The 27,685-nt window shown below is 46.8% G+C and overlaps 1 protein-coding gene across 3 annotated transcripts in view; it reads left to right on the forward strand.

The window, feature by feature from the left end:
- The window catches only part of LOC140405419 (5'-AMP-activated protein kinase subunit gamma-1), a 90,214-nt gene extending 62,879 nt beyond the window's left edge, over positions 1–27,335 (forward strand). For all 3 annotated transcript variants that reach the window (XM_072493815.1, XM_072493817.1, XM_072493816.1), the window contains 10 exons: positions 22–103; positions 2,342–2,400; positions 3,471–3,516; positions 6,375–6,429; positions 13,954–14,080; positions 16,654–16,819; positions 17,439–17,476; positions 17,557–17,703; positions 22,324–22,417; positions 23,518–27,335. In XM_072493815.1, the coding sequence (XP_072349916.1) occupies positions 22–103; positions 2,342–2,400; positions 3,471–3,516; positions 6,375–6,429; positions 13,954–14,080; positions 16,654–16,819; positions 17,439–17,476; positions 17,557–17,703; positions 22,324–22,417; positions 23,518–23,543 (840 nt within the window). In that variant the 3' untranslated portion in view covers positions 23,544–27,335. The remainder of the gene's footprint in view (positions 1–21; positions 104–2,341; positions 2,401–3,470; positions 3,517–6,374; positions 6,430–13,953; positions 14,081–16,653; positions 16,820–17,438; positions 17,477–17,556; positions 17,704–22,323; positions 22,418–23,517) is intronic.
- The last annotated feature ends 350 nt before the right edge of the window (positions 27,336–27,685 follow it).

Here is a 27,685-nt window from a genome sequence, read left to right on the forward strand (position 1 = left end):
CTTTTCTTCCTCCTCATGCAGGTGAAGAAGGCTTTCTTTGCTCTGGTTTCAAATGGAGTCCGTGCTGCTCCACTCTGGGATAGCAAAACACAAAGCTTTGTGGGTGAGTTCTTCTGATGCTGCAGTTTTTCTGTTGCAGTCATTCCCAGGAAGCTGTTCTGTGGAAATGACTAAAAAGAAACCGTATTGCTACAATAGCAACCAACTGTTCCAATTAGTGGATTGTGCTGTAATTGCAATGCTGGTTCGGAATTGATGGACCCCCTCCAATCGCTACAGGCTGCGGCCTGTACCTGCAGGCGGGTAATCCACCATCTGACAAGCTGGCACGGCTGGCTGCAAGATGAGGTATTCTCCGGCTAGGGGAAGGCATAAGAAGCAGGGGGTCGGCACTAGTCCTCCCGTCCCGGGGCCTGATGCACCGTAAAGGGATTTTTGATGTTCTCAGTCACACTGAAGGCTCATCCATTTATACTGAGCCCCAGTCTGTAATTTCAAGCATGCATGCAACTCTGCCAACAGCCTAAATGTATCAGTGTTTCCTCCTCTGTGGATTCTGTGGCAAAAGTGTATAGTAAATGCAGAAATTACCTATTTGTTTCCTCTTAAAGCAAAAGATGCACATATGTAAAGAGCATGGAACAGCAGCATGGTGGCGCGGTGGTTAGCACTGCTGCCTCACGGCACCGAGGCCCCAGGTTCGATCCCGGCTATGGGTTACTGTCCGTGTGGAGTCTGCACATTCTCCCTGTGTTTGCGTGGGTCTCACCCCCACAATCCGAAGATGTGCAGGGTAGGTGGATTGGCCACAAGAAATTGCCCCATAATTGGAAAAAATGAATTGGGTACTCTAAATTGATAGAAAAAATAGAGTATGGATCAGTTGGGCAAAATGACCCGCTTCTGTGCTATAAATTTTATGTATTAAGCATCGATGATTTTCCTTGGAAACCGTCTCAACTCATTGACATTGAGGCTAAACATAAAATGTCTTTATTAAACTGTGCTGCAAGATGTAGGACCTTCCAGTAAGATTGGTTAATTTTGATAATACTGTGTTAACGCGGCTATGATTAGAAAGTAATTAAATTATTGCAATAAGTCAACCAAATTGCGCAAGACTGTGAATTTCTGGTTAGACACTCGGAATTTGAGCTGTCGGATGGAAGTCGATGCTTCATAATTGCATTCCTGGATTCGAATGTTACCATTACCATGATATTTCCACCCAGCCATATCCATGTCAGATATAGTCATTGGCCTGCTGTTGGCTCAGTGTGTACTGAGGATTGTGTTTGCACCATTCCTGGCTTGTGCTTTGCCAGGACATGATTCGCCGCATGTCCGATTCATAAATTGGGGTGTGTGCTGCAAAATGTCTGTTTTTGCTTCCCAAATGATTCAGCAAAGTAGGTCAGGAGTCTCCTGGCATTCACTTGCATCTGGGCTCCGCTAGCTGGCCTCCTGATTTCCAGCGGCAGAGTTTGTTGTTTGAACTGGAAGAATCCACTTGTGTGCAGGTTGTTTAAATTGCACCAAGGCAACAAAGCTCTTGCTCACTTTCCTGTCGAGTAAAGTGTGTGCCGAGTGGCAGCCCTGGACAACATGGCTGTGAAGACTGGTTTTTAATGACCTCCTTTTATCACTGCCCCAGTGAGAGCAAGATTGGCTCTGTTCTCACAGCAGCACAAGCAGGGAGCCATGTTTCCCGTGCCCTTTCCTTTGCCGCAAATCCAAATGTTCTGTTGTGCTTATGGGAAGCAAAGTGCTGCTCATTGCCAGCACTTGTGATGATTGAAAAGAGGCCTGGATAGTGGATTATTTCAGTTATTAAAAATGAACGGTGTTACCCACAGATGACCACTTTTTTTGAATGCATTAGAAGCTGGTTTGTTTTGGCAGGGTTGCTAACCTGTGATGCCACATTTTCCAGGTCACCTTGCCGGACCTAACAGTGCACACCGTTTGTGTTTGGTCCTGCACTCGGGGAAGAGGGTGCTGAATCAAAGCAGCAGAGTTTTCAGTATGACCTGGATTCCTTGCAGGGATTGATCAGTAGAAGTGGTGGTTCGCCAAGCTCCACAAAGATGCATTGTTAGGGACTGCGTACAGTTACCCGGGTCACAGGCTTCATTTCTTTGTGAATCAGTTGTAAAAGGTAGCGGAAACAAACTGATAGTTGTTCACTCTCGTGCTCATCCACAGTACTGTGTAAGATATTGCCTGCATGTTTAACCAGGAAGTTGACGGTTCAATGTAATGCTTGCAAGTGAAAATTGTAATCTCCAAAATGCGATGAACAGAAATAATCTGCTTTTTGTTTTGACTGGTTCTGTTACAGGCATGCTTACCATCACCGATTTCATTAATATTTTACACCGATACTACAAGTCACCACTGGTACGTTTGCTCTTTGTGTGTGTGTGTAGGCTGGGGTTACACAATTAATCGTAAATACTGCGGTTTTAAGAAGGACATTTGTTGCCTGCAGTGAGCTTTTGTTTTGCAATCAGCTGATGCAAGAGTGAGTCACAGCCCAGCCTGCTTTATCACTGTCTTCAGTGCAATACTGTACAGATTCTGTTCAGTCTTTCCTCTGGTTTTGGCTCTGCCTGCCTTGAAGGTTTCCCATTCTGGGATGCAGTTCTATAAGTACCGGGCACCCACTGCTATCTCGCCCACATGATCCCGTTTCTGCCCCCTTAACCCTGGGGTGAAACAAAGGTTAATTGTAGATGCCCTGCTACTTGTCTGGCTAAGACCGGGTAACTCGGACATCCTACCCAGAAATCTGTCTTTAGTACTGAAGTAAAAAGTAAGAGGAGGCTGGCCTCTATTTAAGGGACCCCCATCTGCCCCCTTAGGTGGCTGTAAAAGATCCCGTGGCACGATTTTGAAAAAGAGCAGGGGAGTTCGCCCCGCTGGCTTGGTCAATGTGTGTTCCTCATTATGTAAACATCCTATCGGGTCAATAACACATTGCCGTTTGTGGGAGCTTGCTGTGCACAAATCGCCCACCAGGTTTCCAACATTGCAACAATGACTGCATTTTGAGCTATAAAAGGCTTTGAGACACCCTGTCATCGCGAAAGGCGCGATATGCAAGACTTTTTCACTTGAATGAGCCTTGCAGAAGTCCTGGCGTTCCCTCCCTAACGGCACTGTGGGTGTACCTACCTGTACCTCAGTCCGCAGCGGTTCAACAAGGCAGCTCACCACCACCACCTGAAGGGCAACTCGGGATGGGCAATAAATACTGGCCGAACCAGCGACGCCCACATTCCGTAAATTAATTTTTCAAAAGCACTTTGTGTGCCGTGCCAATGGCTTCAGTTACTTTAAGGTGAAGGGCAGGGGAAGAAATGTGGCGAGTGAGGCAACCAAACTGGTGGCGAAGACAGCAGTTTAGCAATTCATTTCTGGGGATTGTGGCTAATTTCCTATGTTTTTTTTTCCTCCCTTCCACACAGGTTCAGATTTATGAACTGGAGGAACACAAAATAGAGACATGGAGAGGTAAAAGTAGGGTAACAGAGAGAGCGAGGGTTGGTGGATGGAATTTGGTGGGGTGGGATGGGGGGGTTGTAATATGGATGTCATGGGGCAGGGGAGAATGTTGACTCCCACATTCTGGTTAAGCCCCTGGAAGAAGTCTTTGTTGCTTGCAATTGGTCGTCTTAGGGCAGCACGGTAGCATTGTGGTTAGCACAATTGCTTCACAGCTCCAGGGTCCCAGGTTCGATTCCGGCTTGGGTCACTGTCTGTGCGGAGTCTGCACGTTCTCCCCGTGTCTGCGTGGGTTTCCTCCGGGTGCTCCGGTTTCCTCCCACAGTCCAAAGATGTGCCGGTTAGGTGGATTGGCCATGATAAATTGCCCATAGTGTCCAAAATTGCCCTTAGTGTTGGGTGGGGTTTACTGGGTTATGGGGATAGGGTGGAGGTGTTGACCTTGGGTAGGGTGCTCTTTCCAAGAGCCGGTGCAGACTCGATGGGCCGAATGGCCTCCTTCTGCACTGTAAATGCTATGATAATCTATGAGTCTTCTACCTGGATCATTCCATTGCTTCCTAACTTGTGGATCCTCGTCTTAAGTTATTGAACGGTGTATTTTAAAGAATGAAAATTGAGAAAGATTAAACCGTTTCAGCCATTTTTAATGTGCTCAAACCTAAAACTGCAAAAATTCCAGGATGTAAAAAGGTTAATCCGAATTCTGATCTGTTTAAAAAAAAAAAAAAGAGGGTGGGGGTCCTAATGGGCGGCGTTTTACGTGTCTCTTGCATTATCTACTTCATAGAACCCTAGAAAGTTATGGCACTGAAGGAGACCATTTGTGCCTGAATCAAATTTGCTTCCTCGCTGTTCTGCCACTTGTTTACCTTAAGGTAGCTGCTTCCTGTCCACTTTTGCTTATTCACAGCTGAGCTTAGCAAAAAAGGCATTGGAAGCATGCTTGGAATTCCCTTCTCCCCACTCCTACACACTGCTAATTTAGGAGCAGAATCACTATTTCCCTGAATGTAGTACAATATTTACCCCTTTAAAGAAAATGGTTGCTTCAATTGCTGACTGCTACTTGGCTGTGTGGAACTCTGTGCAGGACTGCACTAGAAATACATAAAAGTGGTGTGTGCTGGCGGGGAGGTAGGGTTCAGTGGGTAAACGTTCTTTCCAACTGATGAAGGTCTCCGATTCCAGCCCTGGCCTGTGCTGAATTGGCTGATCGCAGCCAGGCAGCAGTCGAGGTTCGACATTTCGTCGAATTTGACTCTCAGGCAGGGAGGACAATAATTGGTGTCTTAAGTGACTCCCCTCCCCCGACAAATTGCTTTTTGATTTAGAATGTTCACTCTGGGAAGTAGATGAAACACTTGAACAAAAGAGAAAGAGTGGGCAGCACGGTAGCACAGTGGCTAGCACTGTGGCTTCACAGCGCCAGGGTCCCAGGTTCGATTCCACGTTGGGTCACTGTGTGTGCGGAGTCTGCACATCCTCCCCGTGTCTGCGTGGGTTTCCTCCGGGTGCTCCGGTTTCGTCCCACGGTCCAAAAACACACGGGTTAGGTGGATTGGCGGTGCTAAATTGCCCTTCGTGACCAAAAAGGTTAGGAGAGGTTATGACGTTAAGGGGATAGGGTGGAAGTGAGGGCTTAAGTGGGTCGGTGCAGACTCGATGGGCCGAATGGCCTCCTTCTGCACTGTATGTTCTATGTTCAATAACATATCAGATCAATGACATTTTAAGTAGCAGAGTCACTGATCACCCTGAAGCATGAAACTCTGTTCCTCTCTCTCGCCCCCCCCCCCCCCCCCCCCAAATAGCCCTCTACCCCCTTGTCAATCTAAATATATTCAATGTCCCAGCCTCCACTGCTCTCTGGGGGGGGGCATTCCAAACAGTCCTCCGAGAAAATTCCTCCTCATGTAAGGGTAGCACAGCGGTTAGCACAGTTGCTTCCCAGCTCCAGGTCCCAAGTTCGATTCTCGGCTTGGGCCACTGTGTGTGCGGGGTCTGCATGCTCTCCCCGTGTCTGCGTGGGTTTCCTCCGAGTGCTCCGGTTTCCTCCCACAGTCCAAAGATTAGGTGAATTGTCCTTGGTGTTCAAGAAGGTTGGGTGGGGTTACTGGGTTAGGGGATAGGGTGTGGGTTTAAGTGGGGTGCTCTTTCCAAGGGCCGGTGCAGACTCGATGGGCCGAATGGCCTCCTTCTGCACTGTAAATTCTGTGATAAATCTGTCTTAAACGGGCAACCCCTTACTTTGAAATTGTGCCCCCTGGGTTCTAGATTCCCCCATGAGGGGGAAACATCCTCTCAGCATCCACTCTGTCAGGCCCTCTCAGAAGGTCACCTCTCATTATTCTGTACTGCTATGGGTATAGGCCTCAACCTTTCCTCCCAGAGAAGGCCCGCATCCCAGGAATTGGCCTGGTGAACCTTCTCTGAACTGCTTCCAGTGCAAGAATATCCCTCAAGTCAGGAGACCAAAACTGGATACAGAGCTTTAGAATAAAAGGAAAATACTGTGGGTGCTGGAGACCTGAAATACAGACAGGCAATGCTGGGAAAACCCCCCAGCTCTGGCAGCATCTGTGGGAAGAGAAACAGAGTTAACGTTTCCAGTGCAATATGACTCTTCTATGGAACAGATAGACGAGTCATTTAAACTTGAAACAGTCACCCTATTTCTCTCTCCACAGATGTCAGATCTGCAGGTGTTTCCAGCATTGTCTGTTATTATCGTAATACTCCAGGTGTGGTCCCACCAGTGCCCTGAATATTCTACTGTCGAAAGTTTATAAAAGTTCCTTTCATTTATTGTGACAGTTTCTGATATATATTTACCATTGGCACTTGTTGATTTGTTTCTTTATCAGAGGTTTACTTGCAAGATTCATTCAAACCATTGGTGAGCATTTCCCCGAATGCCAGGTAATGTTATGGAGCAGCGTGCTTTGAATCTGACTTGACATGAATTCCACCTGATTATTTGGTCACGTTTCAGCAAAATCGTTTGGTCCGAATGCTCTGAATTGTTAATGCAGTCTCGTGTAAGACCCGTGTTACCACATCTTGCAAAGGGTTCGTTCAGGTGGCAGTTTTGTTCATGCACTGAAATACAGAACATTTTGTTGAGTAATATGGGAGTTTGAAATGTTTTGATTCTTTCGGAAGGATTTTGGGAATGTGTAGAAGATGAAAGCACCATGTTTTTTTCCCCCTCCATTCAAAACGTTCCATTACTCCTATTTCACTCCCCTTCAGCATTCAAAATTACGGGGATCAGAATAGAGCTGGAGGCCGGGGGAAAGGGTGAGGCTGCTGTAGGGAAGCCCAGGCGAAGGGAACAAACCCTGACGGTGCTAATGGCTGCAAACGGGAAGAAAACAACCATGGGAGCTGAAGACCCAGGAGGATGATGTGTGGGTGAAGGGCGGAAGGGAAGGTTGTCAGGAACGAGGGTGAGGGAGAGAAACGTGAGGAACTGGAGGCTGCAGAGAGAGATTGGCAAGCTCGGGAGTGGAGGTAGCTGCTTGACTGGGGGCTGGGGCTGCAGGCAGGGGTTGGAGAGAGATGGAAGGAGGCTGTTGGCAGGGGGGCAGGTTTCAGACAGGCAGGAGGGGACGGAGACGCGCACAGGATGAAACGAGAAAAATAATTCTAAGCAGAGGAAACCGTTATTGAAAGAGAAATATGTTTAAGATCCATATGAGTGGGTTTACAGCTTTAGTCATACGTCATTCATTTCTACATTATTGACAGAAACTCCTAATGTAGATGGATGACACCCCCATCCACTAACTTAAACATTCACTCCTTCCGCCACTGACGCACAGTGGCAGCCGTGTGTACCCTCTGCAAGATGCACTGCAGCAACTCAGCAAGGCTCCATTGGCAGCACCTACCAAACGTGAAAACCTGACCACCTAAAAGGACAAGGGCAGCAGGTGAATGAGTCCCACCACCTGCAGGTTCTCCTCCAAGCCACACCTGCACTGTCGCTGGGTCAAAATCCTGCAACTCCCTCCCTAACAGCACTGTGGGTGTACCTGCACCCCACAGACTGCAGAGGTTCAAGAAGGCAGCTCACCACCACCTTTTTTTTTTTAAATAATATTTTATTGAAAATTTTTGGTCAACCAACACAGTACATTGTGCATCCTTTACACAACATTGTAACAATACAGATAATAATGACCTTTTTTAAATTTAAACAAAAACAACAACAAATAAATAAATATTAAATAACAAAAAATAAAAACTAGCCCTAATTGGCAACTGCCTTGTCTCAGGCCACCGCCCCCCCCCCCCCCCCATCCCCCCCCATCCCCCCCCCCCCCCCCCCCAAGTCCTGGGCCGCTGCTGCTGCCTTCTTTGTTCTCCCCTATCTATCTTTCCGCAAGATATTCGACGAACGGTTGCCACCGCCTAGTAAACCCTTGAGCCGACCCCCTTAGGACGAACTTAATCCGCTCTAACTTTATGAACCCCGCCATATCATTTATCCAGGTCTCCACCCCCGGGGGCTTGGCTTCTTTCCACATTAGCAATATTCTGCGCCGGGCTACTAGGGACGCAAAGGCCAAAACATCGGCCTCTTTCGCCTCCTGCACTCCCGGCTCTTGTGCAACCCCAAATATAGCCAACCCCCAGCTTGGTTCGACCCGGACTCCTACTACTTTTGAAAGCACCTTTGTCACCCCCATCCAAAACCCCTGTAGTGCCGGGCATGTCCAAAACATATGGGTATGATTCGCTGGGCTTCTCGAGCACCTCGCACACCTATCCTCCACCCCAAAAAATTTACTGAGCCGTGTTCCAGTCATATGTGCCCTGTGTAATACCTTAAACTGAATCAGGCTTAGCCTGGCGCACGAGGACGACGAGTTTACCCTGTTTAGGGCATCTGCCCACATCCCCTCCTCAATCTCCTCCCCTAGCTCTTCTTCCCATTTCCCTTTTAGTTCGTCCATCATAGTCTCCCCTTCGTCTCTCATTTCCCTATATATATCCGACACCTTACCGTCCCCCACCCATTTCTTTGAGATGACTCTGTCCTGCACCTCTTGTGTCGGGAGCTGCGGGAATTCCCTCACCTGCTGCCTCGCAAAAGCCCTCAATTGCATGTACCTGAATGCATTCCCTTGGGGCAACCCATATTTCTCGGTCAGTGCTCCCAGACTCGCAAACTTCCCATCCACAAATAGATCTTTCAATTGCGTTATACCTGCTCTTTGCCACATTCCATATCCCCCATCCATTCCCCCCGGGGCAAACCTATGGTTGTTTCTTATCGGGGACCCCCCCAGTGCTCCGGTCTTTCCCCTATGTCGTCTCCACTGTCCCCAAATCTTCAGTGTAGCTACCACCACCGGACTCGTGGTATAGTTCCTTGGTGAGAACGGCAATGGGGCTGTCACCATAGCCTGCAGGCTGGTCCCCCTACAGGACGCCCTCTCTAATCTCTTCCACGCCGCTCCTTCCTCCTCTCCCATCCACTTACTCACCATTGAAATATTAGCGGCCCAATAATACTCACTTAGGCTCGGTAGTGCCAGCCCCCCCCTATCCCTACTACGCTGTAAGAATCCCTTCCTCACTCTCGGAGTCTTCCCGGCCCAAACAAAACCCATAATACTCTTTTCTATCCTTTTGAAAAAAGCCTTCGTGATCACCACCGGGAGACACTGAAACACAAAAAGGAATCTCGGGAGGACCACCATCTTAACTGCCTGCACCCTCCCTGCCATTGACAATGCTACCATGTCCCATCTCTTGAAATCTTCCTCCATCTGTTCCACCAACCGCGTCAAATTTAGCCTGTGCAATGTGCCCCAATTCTTAGCTATCTGGATCCCCAGGTAACGAAAGTCTCTTGTTACCTTCCTCAACGGTAGGTCTTCTATTTCTCTACTCTGCTCCCCTGGATGCACCACAAACAGCTCACTCTTTCCCATATTCAATTTATACCCTGAAAAATCCCCAAACTCCCCAAGTATCCGCATTATTTCTGGCATCCCCTCCGCTGGATCCGCCACATATAGTAGCAGATCATCCGCATATAAAGATACCCGGTGTTCTTCTCCTCCCCTAAGTATTCCCCTCCATCCCTTGGAACCTCTCAGCGCTATCGCCAGGGGCTCAATCGCCAGTGCAAACAGTAATGGGGACAGAGGACATCCCTGCCTTGTCCCTCTATGGAGCCGAAAATATGCCGATCCCCGTCCATTCGTGACCACACTCGCCACTGGGGCCCTATACAACAGCTGCACCCATCTAACATACCCCTCTCCGAACCCAAATCTCCTCAACACCTCCCACAGATAATCCCACTCCACTCTATCAAATGCTTTCTCGGCATCCATCGCCACTACTATCTCCGCTTCACCCTCTGGTGGGGCCATCATCATTACCCCTAACAACCTCCATATGTTCGTGTTCAGCTGTCTCCCCTTCACAAACCCAGTTTGGTCCTCATGAACCACCCCCGGGACACATTCCTCTATTCTCATTGCCATTACCTTGGCCAAGACCTTGGCATCTACATTGAGGAGGGAGATTGGTCTGTAGGACCCGCATTGTAGCGGATCCTTTTCCTTCTTTAAAAGAAGCGATATCGTTGCTTCTGACATAGTCGGGGGCAGTTGTCCCCTTTCCTTTGCCTCGTTGAAGGTCCTCGTCAGTAGCGGGGCGAGCAAGTCCAAATATTTTCTGTAAAATTCAACTGGGAATCCGTCCGGTCCCGGGGCCTTTCCCGTCTGCATGTTCCTAATTCCTTTCACCACTTCTTCTACCGTGATCTGTGCTCCCAATCCCATCCTTTCCTGCTCTTCCACCTTGGGAATTTCCAGCCGATCCAAAAACTCCATCATTCTCTCCCTCCCATCCGGGGGTTGAGCTTCATACAATTTTTTATAAAATGTCTTAAACACTTCATTCACTCTCTCCGCTCCCCGCTCCGTCTCTCCATCTTCGTCTCTCACCCCCCCTATTTCCCTCGCTGCTCCCCTTTTCCTCAATTGGTGTGCCAGCAATCTGCTCGCCTTCTCTCCATATTCATACTGTACACCCTGCGCCTTCCTCCATTGTGCCTCTGCAGTGCCTGTGGTCAGCAAGTCAAATTCCACATGCAGCCTTTGCCTTTCCCTATACAGTCCCTCCTCCGGTGCTTCCGCATACTGTCTGTCCACCCTCAAAAGTTCTTGCAACAACCGCTCCCGTTCCTTACTCTCCTGCTTCCCTTTATGTGTCCTTATTGATATCAGCTCCCCCCTAACCACCGCCTTCAACGCCTCCCAGACCACTCCCACCTGAACCTCCCCATTGTCATTGAGTTCCAAGTACTTTTCAATGCATCCCCTCACCCTTAAGCACACCCCCTCATCCGCCATTAGTCCCATGTCCATTCTCCAGGGTGGACGCCCTCTTGTTTCCTCCCCTATCTTCAAGTCTACCCAGTGTGGGGCATGATCCGAAATGGCTATAGCCGTATATTCCGTTCCCCTCACCCTCGGGATCAATGCCCTACCCAACACAAAAAAGTCTATGCGTGAATAGACTTTATGGACATAGGAGAAAAACGAGAACTCCTTACTCCTAGGTCTACTGAATCTCCACGGGTCCACCCCTCCCATCTGCTCCATAAAATCCTTAAGCACCTTGGCTGCTGCCGGCCTCCTACCAGTCCTGGACTTCGACCTATCCAGCCTTGGTTCCAACACCGTGTTAAAGTCTCCCCCCATTATCAGCTTTCCGGTCTCTATGTCTGGGATGCATCCTAGCATTCGCCTCATAAAATTGGCATCGTCCCAATTCGGGGCATACACGTTTACCAACACCACCATCTCTCCCTGTAATTTGCCACTCACCATCACGTATCTGCCCCCGTTATCCGCCACTATAGTCTTTGCCTCGAACATTACCCGCTTCCCCACTAATATAGCCACCCCCCTGTTTTTCGCATCCAGCCCCGAATGGAACACCTGCCCTACCCATCCTTTGCGCAACCTAACCTGATCTATCAGTTTCAGGTGCGTTTCCTGTAACATGACCACATCTGCTTTAAGTTTCTTAAGGTGTGCGAGTACTCGTGCCCTCTTTATCGGCCCGTTAAGCCCCCTCACGTTCCACGTGATCAGCCGAGTTGGGGGGCTTCCCACCCCCCCCCCCTTGCCGGTTAGCCATCATCTTTTTCCAGCTTCTCGCCCAGTTCCCACGCGGCTGTATTTCTCCCAGACGGTGCCCCCCCGCCCATCCTTTCCCGCACCCACTCCCCCCTTTCCCCAGCAGCAGCAACCCAGTAATTCCCCCCTCCCCCCCCCCCCCCCCCCCCCCCGCTAGACCCCCCGCTAGCGTAATTACTCCCCCCATGTTGCTCCCAGAAGTCAGCAAACTCTGGCTGACCTCGGCTTCCCCCCGTGATCACGGCTCGCCCCGTGCGGCGCCCCCTCCTTCCTGCTTCTCTATTCCCGCCATAATTATCATAGCGCGGGAACCAAGCCCGCGCCTCTCCCTTGGCCCCGCCTCCCATGGCCAACGCCCCATCTCCTCTCCCTCCCCACCTCCCCCCATCACCACCTGTGGGAGAAAGAAAAGTTACCATACCGCAGGATTAATCATACAATCCCTCTTCGCCCCCCCCCCCCCCACTCGTCCCACCACTTTGTCCAAACGTTCATTTTCGTAGTCCAATCATTCCAATTTTTCTTCTACAATAAAAGTCCACGCTTCATCCGCCGTCTCAAAGTAGTGGTGCCTCCCTTGATATGTGACCCACAGTCTTGCCGGTTGCAGCATTCCAAACTTTATCTTTTTTTTGTGAAGTACCGCTTTGGCCCGATTAAAGCTCGCCCTCCTTCTCGCCACCTCCGCACTCCAATCTTGATAGACGCGGATCACCGCGTTCTCCCATTTACTACACCGAGTTTTCTTCGCCCATCTAAGGACCATTTCTCTATCCTTAAAACGGAGAAATCTCACCACTATGGCTCTGGGAGCTTCTCCTGCTCTCGGTCCTCGCACCATAACTCGGTATGCTCCCTCCACCTCCAACGGACCCGTCGGGGCCTCCACTCCCATTAATGAGTGCAGCATCGTGCTCACATATGCCCCGACGTCCGCCCCCTCCACACCTTCAGGAAGGCCAAGAATCCTCAAGTTGTTCCTCCTTGCGTTATTTTCCAGTGCCTCCAACCTCTCCACAGATCGTTTCTGGTGTGCCTCCTGTATCTCCGACTTCACCACCAGGCCCTGTATGTCGTTTTCATTCTCTGCTGCTTTCGCCTTCACGACCCGAAGCTCCTGCTCCTGGGTCTTTTGTTCCTCTTTCAGCCCTTCAATCGCCTGTAGTATCGGGGCCAACAACTCTTTCTTCATTTCCTTTTTTATCTCCTCCACGCAGCGTTTCAAAAACTCTTGTTGTTCAGGGCCCCATATGAAACTGCCACCTTCCGACGCCATCTTGGTTTCTGCTTGCCTTCCTTGCCGTTGTTCCAAAGGATCCGCTGCAATCCGGCCACTTTCCTCTCCTTTTTCCATCCGTGTCCAGGGGGAACACCCTTCTGGTTTACCGCACGGTGTTTTCAGCCGTTAAAATTGCCGTTGGGGCTCCTATCAAGAGCCCAAAAGTCCGTTTCACAGGGAGCTGCCGAAACGTGCGACTCAGTTGGTCATCGCCGCACCCGGAAGTCCCACCACCACCTTCTTGAGGGCAATTAGGGGTGGGCAATAAATGCCAGCCTAGCCAGTGAATGTTTGGTGATTTTAGTCACTGATGATGAGTAATGGTGAGAAAATAGGGTGCATTGCGGCACAGTGGTTAGCACTGTTGCTTCACAGCTCCAGGGTCCCAGGTTCGATTCCGGCCTTGGCTCACTGTCTGTGCGGAATCTGCACGTTCTCCCCGTGTGTGCGTGGGTTTCCTCCGGGTGCTCCGGTTTCCTCCCCCAAGTCCAAAGATGTGCAGGTTAGGTGGATTGGCCGTTGTCAATGTGCAGAGTTACAGGGATAGGGCGGAGGAGTAGGCCCAGGTAGGGGTGCTCTTTCAGAGAGTCATTGCCTCGATGGGCCGAATGGTCTCCTTCTGCACTGCAGTTTTCCTCTTTCCCATGTCATCCAGTTGTTTGTGGTGGAGCAATTCGATAATGTGTTCTGGTTTACTTGCTGCTGGGCCTTTTAGTGAGGCAGCTTCAACATGGCTGATAGCCTAAGCAGGCACACCAACTCCAGTGTTAGTCATGCCTTGGCGGCATTTGGTTCACACAAGCTTGCTCAGGGACTGCAGCATTGTGATTTACGAGCTCCTTTTATTTCTGTCCGTTCTCATTCTACTTGATTACAATGTTATTAATCATTAATACGTTTTTAGAGTTTCATTTGTGAATATTTTAAAAGTTTAAAAGACGGCTCTGAGTTTAAATGAATCCTTGTGCCTCACAAGCTTTTCTATCGCTGCAGCTTGTACGATGCCGTTTCATCGCTGATCAAGAACAAAATTCACCGTCTTCCGGTCGTTGATCCATTAACAGGGAATACACTCTACATTCTGACACACAAGCGCATCCTGAAGTTTCTCAAACTCTTTGTAAGTGCCTCAGACCAGTAAAGTGAGAAGAATTCAGATCTGCCACACAAGCATGATACAATCGTTTTTAAACGCATTGGAAACAGCACATCCGAAGATCTGGCCTAAAATAAAAGCAAAATACTGGGGACGCTGGAATCCGACACAAAAACTGAAAATACTGGACAATCTGAGCAGTTCTGACAGCATCGATGGAGAGAGAAGGGAGCCTCTGTTTTTTTATTTTGCAGCTTTTAATCACCCTGTGTCTGCAGCAGGAGTAATTTTGGAATGTAGGCCATTGTCACTGCAGCCCAGAGTCATTCTGATGAAGCTGACGTTTGTGTACCACTGTGTACCACTGCCGTGAAGGTCAGAGATTTGATCCATTTGCCCGTGGCATCTTCAGAATTTAGTCACACACAGTTGCAATTGCATCATTACACCTTATTATTGAGACGGATGTATCACTGAGCAGAAACTCTAACACTAACATGGGGCGTTGGGAGAATTCCTAAATGTCGGATTTATACTGCAATGGAAGCAGAGCTCCTATTTTGTCTCTAACAGGAGTATTTCTGTTATACAATAATCCCCCCCTTTGGCTTCAGATAAAATCTCACATTCCATGTTTTGCACAGCCTATCCCATGTGAAGTGGCAAAGAAATGGTTATCATTCACATAGTATTTTGTTCGATGCCCATTACATTTTGTATCAGTAGATGTCTTGTGTCACTTCATTTGGTGGGGAGGCGGTGGCACAGTGGTAATGTCACTGGACTAGTAATTCAGAGGCCCAGGCTCATGCTGTGGAACACGGGTTCAAATCCCACAGCAGCAGCAAGTCGAATTTGAATCCAATTAATAAATCTGGAATTGAAAGCTGATCTCGGTAATGGTGACCACAAAACTATCATCGATTGACATCAAAACCCATCTGGTTCACTGATGTCCTTTACCATCCTTACCTGGTCTGGCCCACATGTGACTCCAGATCCATAATAATGTGGCCAGTTGAGCTCAGTTGGCTGGACAGCAGAGCAGCGTGGGAATCATGAAGGCCCCGCCGTCTCAACTTCGCCCCTCGCCTGAGGTGTGGTGACCCTCGGGTTAAATGACCACCAGTCCGCTCTCCCCCTAACTGTAAATATTTGTCCTATGTTCACTGAAACCCATGCCCACCTCTTTCTTATCCTCCCATATTTTATCTTTTGTAAAGGTAGTCTGGTTCACTGATTTTCCATGGATATACCAGCCAGAGTGGCTTGAGTGATGGACACCAATCCACCTAGTAACTTGTTTTCCTCCATTATTCGAGCCATGTAAAGAGTGACTAAATAAATCTAAAGAAAGATTTCATTTCAGCACTTTTCATTTATTTATTTTTAAATTTAGAGTACCCAATTCATTTTTTCCAATTAAGGGGCAATTTAGCGCGGGCCAATCCACCTACCCTGCACATCTTTGGGTTGTGGGGGTGAAACCCACGCAGACACGGGGAGAATGTGCAAACTCCACACGGACAGTGACCCAGAGCCGGGATCGAACCTGGGACCTCGGCGTCGTGAGGCTGCAGAGCTAACCACTGCGCCACCGTGCTGCCCTATTACAGCACTTTTCATGACCATCGAATGTCTAAAAGCGTTTTACAGTCATGACGTACTTTAAAAAAAATTAAATAATTTTTAGTAAGGTTTTCATAAAATATCAATAACAAAATGAAAAAGGAACCCAACAGGGTTAAGTACAAAACACAGTCTAGAAAAGCAACCCTCCAAACCCCCCTCCGCCCTGTACATAAATAATAAATTAACATTAACACCCCGACTTAACACAACAGGTATATACATCCCCTCAGACCCTCCAGTGTAAATAACACAAATAAAGCAACCCCCCGAGTTGCTGCTGCCATTGACCAATGTCTAGTCATGACGTACTTTTGAAGTGTCGTTATAATGTCAGGAATGTGACAACCCATTTGCGGACAGCAAGATCCCACGAACAGCAAGGTGATAATGACCAGATGATAATGTTATTTGAGGGACAAATATTGGTCAGGACAACAAGGATAACTCCCTGCGCTTTGAAATAGCGCCATTAGGATCTTTGGCATCCACCCGAGTGGGCAGATAATGCCTCTTCCAACAGTTAGCGCCCCTGACTGTGCAGCACTCCTTCGGCACTTCACTGGAGTGTCAACCTTAATTTTTGTGCTCAAGCCCTGCAGTGGGACTCGAACGTGAAACCTTGTGATTCAGTGAGGCAGGTGCTACCCACTGAGCCACAATGGCGGGCTTTGGAGTTTCTTCACCATTTAGTGGGCAGAGTGGGGGAGACGGAGGCACAGACTCGATGGGCAGGAGGGCCTTTTCTGTGCTGTGCACCTCTCTGACAACAAATTTATTTTAGACCAGAAAACAAAAGCCTGCGTCAGTTTTAATGTGTTAATTTAGAAAAAAAAATACACAAGTGGCTAATTCAAAACCACATGCAACTTTGTGCTTTTCTGTAGCGCTGTACATCGGTGTGTGTTTATTTGGGGTATTTGACGCTATTTCTAAGTGTTTGCTGTTTTCTTAACCTAATTTTGCAGATTTCCGAGATGCCCAAGCCAGATTTTATGTCCAAAACGCTGGAAGAGTTGAACATTGGAACGTACAAGAACATTGCAGTGGTGAACAAAAATACTCCCATTTACTTGGCTTTGGGTATCTTTGTGGAAAAGAGAGTATCTGCGTTGCCTGTTGTGGATGAATCCGGTAAAATTCAATTCTTAATTCTAACCACCATCTCAACACAATTAGCTATGCCATTGGTTAGCTGAACGCATAAGTAAAGCAGATCGTTGTCGAGGTTCGTTGTAACTGCTGACCCACACTACAACTTCTTAATAATGGCCAAGTAATTCTTAATCCAATGAAATTTAGTTTTGATGCCCTTTTAACTGTTTCATTGATACAGGTTTAAACCTCACTATGTTGAGATTGGGCTGGTATGGGGAGTAAAGTATAATAAACTAGTATGGATAATTAGTCAAAGATGAAAGTAAGACTGGAATAGCCCCGATTCATTTGACCGCAATTCACCCAGTGTATCTTTCTCTACTGCTTTTAAACAAATCTGGCCCAAATGGACAAATCCTGGGAACTGCAACTTGGCCCCTAAGGAAAATGTATGACACCTCTTGAAATAAGTCATGAGGACCATCCTAAATCAAAGAGATTCAGTCGTTCACTATTGCAGCAGTGAGTAGCGAAGACCAGCAAATTATTTGCCACATTCAACTTAATCGCTACTCAAATGATTAACTCCAATATACTCCAGGCCTGAGGAGCACCTCCTGTTTTATGCTGACTGTTCCTAACTTTCTCTGTGCAGGGCGAGTGGGAGATATCTACTCTAAGTTTGACGTCATTGTAAGTATTTTGCAGTGACTCGACCATGCATTCTTTTTATTGCTTTACGACCATTCTCTAATTAAAAGTTTGTGCTTCAGAACCTGGCTGCAGAGAAGACATACAACAACCTGGACATTACTGTCACCAAAGCATTGCTGCACCGCTCACAGTACTTTGAAGGTGTCCTGAAGTGTTACAAGCATGAAACCCTCGAGACAATTATCAACCGGCTTGTGGAAGCAGAGGTACAGGAAAACAAGCTTTAAAAGAACAACTCAAAATTGTATTGAGATATAGTTCCATGGCCACTGAACTGTCTCCAGTTCATCAGCTAAGAGGTCAATTGTTCCTGCTGGAGTCTAGGCAGGATCATTGGATTGTGGCTAAGAGTGGCAGCCCTGGCTTGTTTGTTGCCTCCTCATCCCCCTCCCTCCCTGGAAGCACTGAGGGCAAATTTAGTCACTCGCCGCTCCTGAAGGGACTGGGGATTGAACTTGGCACCTTCCAGATTTGCTTCACTCGTCTCCATGCTGGGGCAGGCACTGAACCTACCGTCTTTGTAGTGGTGAGAATTTTAAACAGTGCAAACCACATCCTTAGCAGCCCCATTGCCTGAATCACAAGAGCATTCTTGTTTTAATGAGACAATTCATTGTTCAACTACTCCAGGAAAACTGTAAAATTTGGCATGAATTGGAGTGCGTTGAAGACAACCAGCTGGTTATGTAATGCTGCTGTTGCCTTTAACCTCTTCCTACCATTCTGTGCATGCAGAAACATCTCCAGCACAGTTTCAAATGCTACTGGAGGTGTGCTTTGTCTGCCTGTTCAAAGCATGAAATGGACAATCTTTGTCTTTAGTTAATTGCCATTTGTTTGGAGTGTTACACTCTCGGTGTGACAGCGAGAAACAACTAAGACGTTTTGGCATTAGCTTAAAACTGAAAAGGGCGTCCCTTCATTCAGTCTCTGTCAAGAAATACGATCGGCTGGCATTCCAGCAGAACTGATTTCAGGAATTAACATCCAAAACGTGAACCAACCTTTCATTTCTGCAGTTGGTGATTGACTTGCTGTGTACTTCCAGCATTCTATGCCCTTGTTTCTAGTCATTAAAACACTCCTTAGGGCGGCACGGTGGTGCAGTGGTTAGCACTGCTGCCTCAGGATGCCGAGGACCCGGGTTCGATCCGGGCTCTGAGTCACTGTCCGTGTGGAGTTTGCACGTTTTCCCCGTGTCTGCGTGGGTTTCGCCCCCACACGCCAAAGATGTGCAGCGTAGGTGGATTAGCCACGCTAAATTGCCCCTTAATTGGAAAAAATTATTGGGTACTTTTCCGGGATTTAATCATTGACCTTGTTGGGAGATTTGAACAGAACATAGCACATTCCAGCAAATAGCAGCGTGGTTGGAAGAATGCTTCATTACTAACTAAAGTTAAAATTCGTGCAAGGGGCAGAGTACCTTTCGCTTCATTGAGTTAAGAATGACTTAACTTCACGTTTCGTTTAAACTGTGATCCTGTATTGCGTAGACGTTTCTGTGGAGCATTTCCAGCGAGCCAGGAAACACATTCTCTCCAGCATTGATGAGCTGAAAAAACAAAGCAACTTGGCAGCCCTCGAGCTTTTGCCATGTTTGTTCCTCCCAGTTGCAATCTGTTGTTTTTCTTCTTAAACGCGTGATATCTGCCCAGCACCCTCTGCACAATGCAGAGAGAAACCGAGCATGGGTTCATTCCTCCAGAGCTCCGGGATGGTGCAGGGAGGGAAGAGAGCTGGAATAAAGAGAGCTAGGCCAGTATTTGTTGCTCATCCCTCCTTGAATTTCTTCACTCCGTGTGGTGTAGGTACACCCACAGTGCTGATAGGGAGGGAGTTCCAGGATTTTGACCCAGTGACAGTGAAGGAACGGTCGATATATTTCCAAGTCATGGTGGTGAGTGGGAAATTCCAGGTGGTGGGGTTCCCAGGTATCTGCTGCCCTTGTCCTTCTAGATGGTAGTGGTCGTGGGTTTGGAAGGTGCTGCCTAAGGAACCTTGGTGAGTTGCTGCAGTGCATCTTGTAGATGGTACACACGGCTGGCACTGTGCATCGATGGTGGAGGGAGTGAGTGGTTGTGGAAGGGGTGCAAATCAAGCGGGCTGCTTTGTCCTGGATGGTATCCAGCTTCTTGAGTGTTGCTGGAGCTGTACTCATCCAGGCAAGTACTTCATCACACACAGGTTGACTTGTGCCTTGTCGATGGTGGACAGGCTTTGGGGAGTCAGGACGTGAGTTACTCACCGCAGGATTCCTAGCCTCTGATCTGCTTTTGTAGCCACAGTATTTATATGGCTAGACCAGTTCAGTTTGACATTCAATGGCATTACCATCACTGAATGCCCCACTATCAACATCCTGGGGGTTACCATTGACCACAAGGGGCGATTGGTTAGAACCTCTCTTATTGGAGATGGCCATTGCCTGGCACTTGCATGGCTCGTATGTAACTTGCCACTTGTCAGCCCAAGCCTGGATATTGTCCATTGTCCATTTGGACATGGGCTGCTTCATTATCTGAGGAGTTGCGAATGGTGCTGAACATTGTGCAGTCATCAGCGAACATCCCCACTTCTAACCTTCTGATGGAAGGAAGGACATTGATGAAGCAGCTGAAGATGGTTGGACATAGGACACACCCTGAGGAACTCTTGCAGCGATATCCCGAGACTGAGATGACCTCTAACCACCACAACCATCTTACATTGTGGCAGGTATGACTCCAACCAGCGGAGAGTTTCCCCCCTGATTCCCATTGACTCCAGTTTAGCTCGGGCTCCTTATGGCAATACTCGGTCAAATGCTGCCTTGATGCCAAGGGCAGTCACTCTCACCTCACCTCTGGCATTCAGCTCTTGTGTCCATGTTTGAACCAAGGCTGTAATGAGGTCAGGAACTGAGTGACCCTGGCGGAACCAAACTGAGCGTCCGTGAGCAGGTTATTGCTGAGGAAATGCTGCTTGATAGCACTGTTGATGAACCCTTCCATCACTTTGCTGATGATGGAGAGTAGACTGATAGGGCGGGAATTGGCTGGGTTGGATTTATCCTGCTTTGTGTGTATAGGACACTCCTGGGCAATTTTCCACATTGCCGGGTAGATGCCAGTGTTGTAGCTGTACTGGAACAGCTTTGCTGGGGTGCAGCAAGATCTGGCGAACAAGTCTTCAGTATTATTGCTGGAATATTGCCGGTACTCTGCAGTATCCAGTGTTTTCAGCCGTTTCTTGATGCATTCGTTGTGGAATCACTTAGCTCTGTCTATTACTTGCTGCTTCTGCTGTTTGGCACACAGGTAGTCCTGTGTTGTAGCTTCACCAGGTTGACACATCATTTTTCGGTATACCTGATGTTGTTCTTGGCATGCTCTCCTGCACTCTTCATTGAACCAGGATTGATCCCCTGACTTAGTGGTAATGGTAGAGTGGGGGATATACCGGGCCATGAGGTTGCAGATTGGGGTTGAATACAATCCTGCTGCTGCTGATGGCCCTCAGCGCCTCATGGATGCCCAGTCTTGAGTTGCTAGATCTGTTCGAAGTCTATCCTATTTAGCACGGTGGTAGTGCCACACAACACGATGGAGATTATCCTCAATGTGAAGACGGGACTTTGTCTCCACAAGGACTGTGCGGTGATCACTCCTACCGATACTGTCATGGACAGATGCATCTGTGATAAGCTGATTGGTGAGGATGAGGTGAGGTATGTTTGTCTCTCTTGTTGGTTCCCTCTTCACCTGCTGCAGTCTAGCAGCTATGCCCTTTAGGACCCGGCCAGCTTGGTCTGTGGTGTTACTACCGAGCCACCCTTGATGGGCATTGAAGTCCCTCACCCAGAGTATATTCTGCGCCATTGTCACCCTCTGTACTTCCTTCAAGTGATGTTCAACATGGAGGAGCACTGATTCATCAGCTGATGGTGGCCAGTATGTGGTAATCAGCAGGAGGTTTCCTTGCCCATGTTTAACCTGAAGCCATGAGATTTCATGGGGTCCAGAGTCGATGTTGAGGACTCCCAGGGCAACTCCCTCCCAACTGTATATACCACTGTGCCGCCACCTCTGCTGGGTCTGTCCTGCCAGTGAGACAGGACATGCCTAAGAATGGTGATAGTGATGTCTGGCACATTGTCTAAGGTGTGATTCTGTGAGGATGACTATGTCAGGCTGTTGCTTGACTCATCCGTGAGACAGCTCTCCCAACTTTGCCACAAGCCCCCCACATGTTAGTAAGGAGGACTTTGCAGGGTCGACAGGGCTGGGTTTCCTGTTGTCATTTCTCGTGCCTGCCGGGTGGTCTGTCTGGTTTCTTTTAGACTTTGTAATCATTTTTAATCATCTACAATCCGCTGCTCTACCAGCTGAGCTATCGAAAGATAGGCCTATTTGTAGTCATTATTGATACAACCGAGGCCATTTCAGAGGGCGGTTTAAGAGTCAACCACATTGCTGTGGATCTAGTCATGTAGGCCAGACTGGGTAAGGACAGCTGAGATTCTTCCCAAAAGGGTGTTAGAAAAAACAGCTGAGTTTTGACGTCAATCGGCAATGATCATCGTTAGACTTTTAATTCCAGATAATTATTCACCATCCAGGATTTGAACCCACGTCCCCAGAGTATCGGGTCTCTGGACCACCCATCCAGTGACAATACCATTATGCCAACGTCTCCCTGGAGGGAAAGTCTTTTATTAAAAAAAAAGGTTTGCTTTTAGTGTAATGACAAGAGCTGGGAAACTATTGCTAAGATGCATTAATTTGTAATAATTTTTCTATCCATTTCCTAGATTGTTCAGAATAACCACTTGTCTCTGTTTGCAGGTTCATCGGTTAGTGGTGGTTGATGACAATGATGTGGTGAAGGGCATAGTTTCGCTCTCTGATATTCTGCAGGCACTGGTACTGACCAGCGGAGGCAAGTACATACTCTGTAGGATCCAGTTGTTCAAAACAGGCAGGAATACAATTGTGGCTCTTAATGTCTGTCCCCCTGAGCATTTGGAGTAATATCAACCTCCTCTGGCTCAGATTGCGAGAGTGTTCCACCCCGATGGAGGCAGGCAAACCAATACTGTAACCACTCCATAAACTGCAGTCATTATTCTTGCTGAGGAGTATGGACAGACTCTTACCCAGATACTGATTGCCTGGCACAACTTTGTTCGCCATGGGTGGAAGATGACCTGAATACGTCTTTCTCCATTGTGTTGTGTGTGATGTGAATGATAACTGATGGCAGTGGTAGTTCATAGAATCATAAGAAAGATTCAGATGAGAAGCAAAGAAAACCCTTGAGGTGGAACACATTCTCGTGTGTATCGAATTATCATTTTGCTGACATTTAAAAATGGAATACATTCGTATTGCAGTTTTTGCCGCCGTGCTATAATCTGGATATTCAAAGGGTTACTGTATTAAATTATATTAACAGACTTGTACAAAAGTAGTCTGTCTTGTCATTCTCATTTAAGATCGATTCCAATGCGTTTAGCTGATTGCTGAAAAAAACACCTTATTTGTGCCTTTTCTTAGAATGTGACCCAGTAAGGGCAGTGCGCTGGCGCAGTGGTTAGCACTGCTGCTTCACAGCGCTGAGGACCCGGGTTCGATCCTGGCCCCGGGGTCACAGTCCGTGTGGAGTTTGCACATTCTCCCCGTGTCTACGTGGGTTTTGCCCCCACAACCCAAAGATGTGCAGGGTAGGTGGGTTGGCCACGCCAAATTGCCCCTTAATTGGGGAAAAAAGAATTGGGTACTTTAAATTTATTTTCAAAATGTGACCCAGTGAATTTATCATCTGCATTTTCTCTCTCTGCCTCACTTCTATATAGAATTATATAGAACATTACAGCGCAATACAGGCCCTTCGGCCCTCGATGTTGCGCCGACCTGTGAAACCACTTCAGTCATGTTTTCATTAAGACTTAGTAACTCCAGAGTGTATTAAAAGTTTGGCATGTCTGCCAACACAAAACGATAAAATATGAAGTAAAGTTCGTCTAATTTTATCCGTAGGTGATTCTTCGGAGCTTGGACAGTGAGAGATATGTATATCGTACACCAATGATGTCTTCCCCATGTAGAGACCTCACCAGCCTGGAAATCTTTTATCCTAGGATATGCACCCATGGTGGCACAGTTTTCCACCAGCACAGCGCTGATCCATAAAATAGAGAAGGACCCTGGCTACTGCTCCAATTTTGGTTAAACTTTGAAATGTTTTGCACCTTTCTACATAAAGCCATTGACTCTCTGTGCCCACTGAAAATGATACTGCAGGTCAGGTCAGAGGAACTGAATCCTTTCTTTTAATTATCCCATCCTACCTCAGGTGGATAGCTTTTCAAAGTGTATTAACATGACCGATTATGTCATTATCTGAACATCACTTTTTTTTTTGTACTTTGAGTTAAGTTGGATTACCTGTTCTGTCCTCGATTTTATCCTCCCAATTGTTGAACCCAGAACAGCTTGATTCAGTGACGGGGCTCTTTTTATTCATTGTTCTGAGCTAAAATGTGTGCAAAACTCTGAACGATACAAGCATAATTACCAAAAACCAGCTGGCGTGAACACAGTGTAATAGTCTTTATGACTGAGGTGTTGAACAAGTTCAGTACCAGGTCTCAGACCACTTCTTCCGAAAGAACTCTCTCGTTGTGATGTGTCACTCTGTGCAAGATGTCATTCACACCACACAAAAAACAATCACAATAATTTTGACAGTCTGATTTGCACGGTTAGATTATTTTTGCGCTCCTGGCTGAAACAGAATTTGGGGATTGTGAATATGTGCCCCTTTCCAAGAACACCCCCCCCTTCAAGGCCTGTTAAGAGAATGTGTTTCAAGTTAGAGGATCTCTTCCCTTAGCTCCTTTATTTGAACATTATTCAACAGCAGAATTTCACTTAAAATTACTGTAATTATTTCACGTCTTAAAATTACTAGCTCTTTAAGGCTGTAACTTAGCTTCAAGTACAATTGTTTGATCCAAAATGGTCCTAATATGAAACGTTGACTTTTCAAAACTACAAATCATTGGGACGAATGACCAGCCCACATCCTCAGAAGTCGCAAGACATGAGCAGATATGAAATTGACCAAGTATCATGACTGCCAAATTGTATTCCTTCCTTCATTGGAAAATGTTGATTGCAGATGTTTTAATTCTGGGCTTGAATCTCATTTTTGTTGCAGATAATTTTTTTCCATTTTATTGCTTGTGGATGCGAGAGTGCGAGATATGTTTTTCCCCCTCACATTTCTCCAAAAAGCCAAGTCTGGATGGAGGTTGATTGAATGTTAACGCTCCAGCTTGGAAGTGTTGCTCGTGATGAGAATTCCAATTGGGAAAATGTTTGCTTTCATTAGCTGGTTGGACCTAGGGTGCAGCACGCAAGCACCTCTCACTACACCATTTAAGAAATGGAGCTTTGATCCAATTGTGTGCAATGTGTATGGTAGTGTTCTGTGCTGTTTTTCTTTTCCTTTTAATTAGGTGGTAGTTTGCAGATTGGTGGTTGTGTCTGGAATCTTGGATATTCTGATATGGCAATGCAGATGTTCTGGTGCAGTTGGAAACATTAGGACCATATTTTGGCAAGTTGCTGATGGCAGACACGGTGCTGTTTATAAGATGGGAGGCATAATCCAAACTTTTTGGGAGGGTTTTGGCCAAGGGTGGTATCATGACCGGTACAGGCTTCGAGGGCCGAAGGGTCTGTTCCTGTGCTGTATTCTTTGGCGAGCCAGTGGGATCTGATGAAATTATAGCTACTGTGTAACAAAACTGCAAAATGTAGATTCCTGGTTTAGCACCGGGCTAAATCGCTAGCTTTGAAGGCAGGCCAGCAGCACGGTTCAATTCCCGTACCAGCCTCCCCGAACAGGCGCCGGAATGTGGCGACTAGGGGCTTTTCACAGTAACTTCATTTGAAGCCTACTTGTGACAATAAGTGATTTTCTTTATCTTTCTTCCTGTGTGCCCAAGGTGCAAGAGAGCGTAATTGTTACAGTTGTGAGTATCTTAGTTTCTGATCAACTATTCTTTCAAACCCCCCGCCCCAACCTTCACCCCAGGGGCTCCGCTGGAATGAGACAGGAGGCAGCTAACTTGAATTGTACAAAATTAAGTGCAAAGCTGTTCAGTTATAATTCAATAGGAAAGGAATTATGGATTTTGTAACTCTGCAAGTGCAGATGTATGTTGAGAGTAATGTTGACTCCAGTCATTCTCTTGTCACGGTTATGCATTAAATTACTGTAAATGTACAACATGAACATTGGATCGAAATTTCACTGAGGTGACTGGGTTGAAAATGGCACAATGAAGGAGAACAAATTCCCGAAAAGCAGCCTTTGTTTCGTGTGACCTTCAGACGAAAGCCCCAGAGATCTTGTCATGGGGGAACCACGTGAATATTGTTTCCTCCTGATTCATGAAGTTTTTAAATTTATAGTGCATCCTATTTGTCGCACTATAACAATGTGTTTTATAGCGAGAGTATGGATCACTTTCTGGTAAACTCTCTATAATCCACACTGCAATTCTGACTCTTTAATTCCGGGGAAGTCTCCACAATAAGACTCTCTAATAGAAATTGTTGATTCTTGCTGACACCAGCACGTTGCACTGGACCATTTAGACAACACTGAGAACGGTTTTGTATTTTCAATTGTTGGGCTGAGGAATTACAGATTACACATAATTAGTGATACACGACTGACCAATGTTTAGGAACTTAACTGGCGACATTTAATGTTATTTAGCCGTAAGATCTTTGGGACACTGTCACTGAAGAAGAAAGACGGGCTTGAATTTCTATAGCACCTTTAATGACCACAGGACGTCCCAAAGTGCTTTAACAGCCAATGAAGCACTTTTGAAAGTGTAGTCACTGTTGTACTGTAGATACAGATCTAACCAGGATAGAGGTGTACGGCAGCCAGTGAGGATTTGCAAATGTCAGTGCTGATCTGTTCCGGTTGTTGGTGTCCAGTTCCTTGGATCACAAGATGTTTGCGCTCTTGACAGGGATTGCAGATCCGATGTGGGCCGGGTAACGAGTGGCGAAAATCAATATTTCCAGGCCGAGAGAATTTCTGCTTCCATTTAAAAACTTATTTTTCCTCATTCACGTCTCCCCCTTTGTTTTCCGGCCTTTTGTTGCTGCTGCTGCTACTTTCTGACACACCGGTTCTCGTGTGGGCCTCCAGGCGATATGTTGACTGCGGTTAGGGGTAAATCAACGATCACGCTATTGGTGATTCATGGGAAATGTTTTCACAAAGTTGCACTCATCCTGACTCCTCAGTGTAGAGTCAGAAGGGACAGCAAGGGAGTACCACAATTTAGAGGAAAAATACATTAAGATAACTTTGTGACTGTATAAACAAAATTTTTAAAAATTCTTTACATAAACAACCTTCCCTCACATCCATGCAACATAGTTCCCTGGGGTAAACTTGCCAAATGTGTGCCATTTATGCATTGCTCTGTAGACTGTCTGGATTTCTGTTTTTAAAACATTTTTTTTAGTGTTTTGTTAAATTGTTTTATATGATGTTGAATGTGTTTTATTCATGAATACAATACCATTAAGTTTCAGTTTATAAAAAAAGAAGCAATGGAATCAATGTGAACTTAAAATGCAGTGGTTAAACCCTCATAGAATCAAAATGATATTTATTCCGATCATTGTCCGAACCTTTCTCTAGTAGAATAGTGTTTACACTCCTTTTGCATTTACTTGTGAAGATTTGAAATCTCACTGAAAGGTATTGATTGTAACATATCAAAACTAAAATAAACCTCTTCAAAACATGTCACTTATTTCCAGGATTTCTGACTGAGCTCCTTCAGCCTGTAATTATGTGATTCATTTTTGCTTCACACTCTCGTTGTGACTGTGCGTCACATTTAATTTTAATCACCCCCCCTATGATAGTCACCTGAATTTTGGACAAAGGGGACACCGCATTTCTCGACTGCCGCCCGTGTGTTATTATAATGTGTAATGGTTTCTGAAATGCTGCTTTGGGTTGGGCTGTTGGACTGCACCCAATATTGTACTAATCCAGCAGCATGCCACCCTCGGAGTCAAACCGGAGTGCAATTTAAAACCAGATTTATCCGATTGCAAATATCAGTCTTGCATGAAATTGCTGATAAACACGGGTGCA

Source organism: Scyliorhinus torazame, chromosome X (assembly GCF_047496885.1).
Source record: "Scyliorhinus torazame isolate Kashiwa2021f chromosome X, sScyTor2.1, whole genome shotgun sequence".
Lineage (NCBI taxonomy): Eukaryota > Metazoa > Chordata > Chondrichthyes > Carcharhiniformes > Scyliorhinidae > Scyliorhinus > Scyliorhinus torazame.